The 2693-nt window shown below is 56.7% G+C and overlaps 1 protein-coding gene across 1 annotated transcript; it reads left to right on the forward strand.

Annotated features, from left to right (window-relative positions):
• Positions 1-230: 230 nt before the first annotated feature.
• Positions 231-2432, forward strand: CITED4 (Cbp/p300 interacting transactivator with ED-rich tail 4). The gene has a single exon (XM_085081108.1). It carries the CDS (start codon positions 581-583, stop codon positions 1193-1195), a length of 615 nt encoding a protein of 204 aa, XP_084937234.1. The 5' UTR covers positions 231-580; the 3' UTR covers positions 1196-2432.
• The last annotated feature ends 261 nt before the right edge of the window (positions 2433-2693 follow it).

The raw sequence follows: 2693 nt of genomic DNA on the forward strand, positions 1-2693 counted from the left end.
TAGCGTAGCGTAGCCGAGCCGAGCCGAGCCGAGCCGAGCCGAGCCGAGCCGAGCCGAGCCGAGCCGAGCCGCGCCGCCCCGCCCCGCCCCGCCCCGCCCCGCCGCGGAGCCGCCGCACCTCCCTCCGTCGCTCCCGCCCGCCCACGGGGCCGGGCCTTCCGCCCGCGCGCCAATGGGCGCCGGGGCTGCCGCCCGTCCGCCTCGCCCGCAGCTCTATAAGTGCGGGAGCTCGGAGTTCGCTCCCGGCCAGCGCAGCCGAGCGGAGGGGCCGGGAGCTGAGTGCAGCTCTGCCTAGCCAGCGGCGCTGCCGGAGAGTGGAGCCGCTGCCCGCCGGAGCCCCGGACTGGTGCGTACCGAGCGGGCACAGCTCGGCTCCCGGCGGGGCCGTGCCAAGGGTCCCCGCGCTCCGCGCAGCTTCCCCCGCCAGCGGACTCCTGTGGAGGGAGCGGAGAGCGGAGCGGTACCTTTTCCCCCGGGCGGAGGTGGGGGCTCTCCGGGATCTTCTGTAGGAGCCGGCTCGGCGGGAGAGGGACGCGGTGCCGTGCCCGGAGCCGCTGTCATCTCACAGGGACCTAGAGCCATGGCCGACCATATGATGATGCCGATGAGCCACGGTGGCACCGGGCTGCAGAGCTACCGCATGGGAGTGAGCGGGCTGCAGGGACCCCCGCAACACGGGCAGCATGTGCTGAGGACGCTGCCTGCCGCCGCTCAGATGATGCCCTACGGAGGGGCCGGCATGGACGGTGCGATGAGGCCACGACCCAGCCTTAGCGGACAGATGGGCCACCACCAAATGCAGAACGCAATGATGTTCAATGGCCCAGGTCAGCAGCAGCAGTACATGGGGCCGGTGGGCACCCAGCAGCTCATGGCCAGCATGCACCTACAAAAACTCAACACCCAGTACCAGGGCCACCCGCTGGGCATGAGCAACGGGCCCATGCCAGCTGGTGCCCAGCAATACAGAGTGGGGCCAGGCCAGCACCCAGGCATGCAGCATATGCCCTCACCAGCGCTGACATTGAATGTTATGGACACTGACCTCATAGACGAGGAGGTCTTGACATCCCTTGTCCTGGAACTGGGGTTGGACCGGATTCAGGAGCTGCCAGAGTTATTCCTGGGACAGAACGAGTTCGACTTCATTTCAGACTTTGTTAGCAAACAGCAACCCAGTGCCATCAGTTGCTGAGGGGCTGTGAGCTTTTTCTTGTGTTACGGTGGTTTTGAGTTTGTTTCTAACTTTTCCCCACCTGCCAACCTCCTCCCTTCCCCTTCCTTGCCCTGTCCTGGATTCCTGCCCTCCTCAAAGGGACTATCATCGGACACTGGCTTGCAATGGATTGCTTTTCTCTTCTGTGTGTTTTTTCTGTGTGGGAGTTCCTGGAGAGGGGATTGGTGCACCCCAGAGAGCAGATCAAGAACTCCTGCTGTAGAACTGTCTCTAAATGACATTAACAGGATTTCTAGCTTAAGTAGAAATGATGGACTTACGACTATCCTCAGCTAGGCTTGGAGCACAAGAAGCGATGGGCAGCTGGTAGCCCTGCCGGTAGCTGGATTTGTTCAAGGATTCTGTGGTGCCAGTGGAGTTGAAGGATCCTGAGAGGGGATTGTCTCCTTGGTGCATGGTTTGAACCAGTTTCCCCTTGCAAACATGGGTGGGGTTAGTTATTTGTTGGGATGTTTTACTGTGACAGTAAGTAAGTCTTCAGTCATGTCTGTTCAGCTGGGGAAGGGGCACTTCTCCATAGCAGGCTTTTTTCTAACTCGGAAAAATAAAGTATGCCTTGGGGAAGGGTGTGCAAATGTGCCTAAATTTTCATCTCGGTGGAACTTCAGATCTCCGACCTGTACTGCTAATCAGCTGTGAAATTTACCAAGTGTTTGAGGTTGATTCAGGCATGATGCTTAAAGCTGCAGTCTGGCTCCACTTTTTTCCACCTTTGAAACCAAATAAAGTTACAAATGTAACTATATTTCAGTTCTAATCTTATTTATTTTCCTGTGATTATTTATTTGCAAGGGTTCATTTTGTTATTTGGCTTTGGGACTGCTGGGAAAGATGCCTGGAGAGTACTGCAGCTTTAAGATGCTGGCTTTGGGAAAAGCAAGCCTGGGATAGATTTCAAGCTGCTCCGCAGAGTAGTCGCTTCAACTCGAGATCGTTACGTTGAATGCACAGAACTGTAAATCCAACACGTTTCCGAATGTGATAAAGATGACTCGATTTCCAATTCCCTTGCTCAGAGAAGGTGAGATGTAAAAGCTGGCGGGGTTTGGTTTCCTCTGCTGGTTCTTGTTCCCAGGCTCTGGGGAAGCTCCAGTAATTCCTGGTTGCTGCTGCCCCCTGGTGCTGCTGGCCCCGGCAGCTGCCACTCTGCGAGTCAGAATGTACAGATGGATTTGCGAATAAAAGTTGAAATATCTCCCGTGTGAATTTGTTCAGTGCCCGTCTCCAGACTGGTGCGGTGTGGACTACTGGGAGAAGTGTTGCCTTTGCTCCTGCTGGTGGGCTGTGGGCCTGGTCACTTGTGTTCCCCATCTGATACCAGAGTAGGAAGGAGTGGGTTTCTAGTTTAAGGCTCGGAACTAAGTCCTTGAAGTGTGGCTGGGAAGACGAGATCCTCCTTCTCTGTACTGAGGGCAAATTATGGATGTGTATGGTGTTGCTCTGTTGCAGAATGGCT

This window comes from Lichenostomus cassidix, chromosome 23 (assembly GCF_008360975.1).
Source record: "Lichenostomus cassidix isolate B80296 chromosome 23, HeHo_3.0, whole genome shotgun sequence".
In the NCBI taxonomy this organism is placed as follows: Eukaryota; Metazoa; Chordata; class Aves; order Passeriformes; family Meliphagidae; genus Lichenostomus; species Lichenostomus cassidix.

Coding starts and splice junctions, on each gene's coding strand:
- CITED4 (XM_085081108.1), top strand. CDS start 581: ATGGCCGACCATATGATGATGCCGATGAGCCACGGTGGCACCGGGCTG.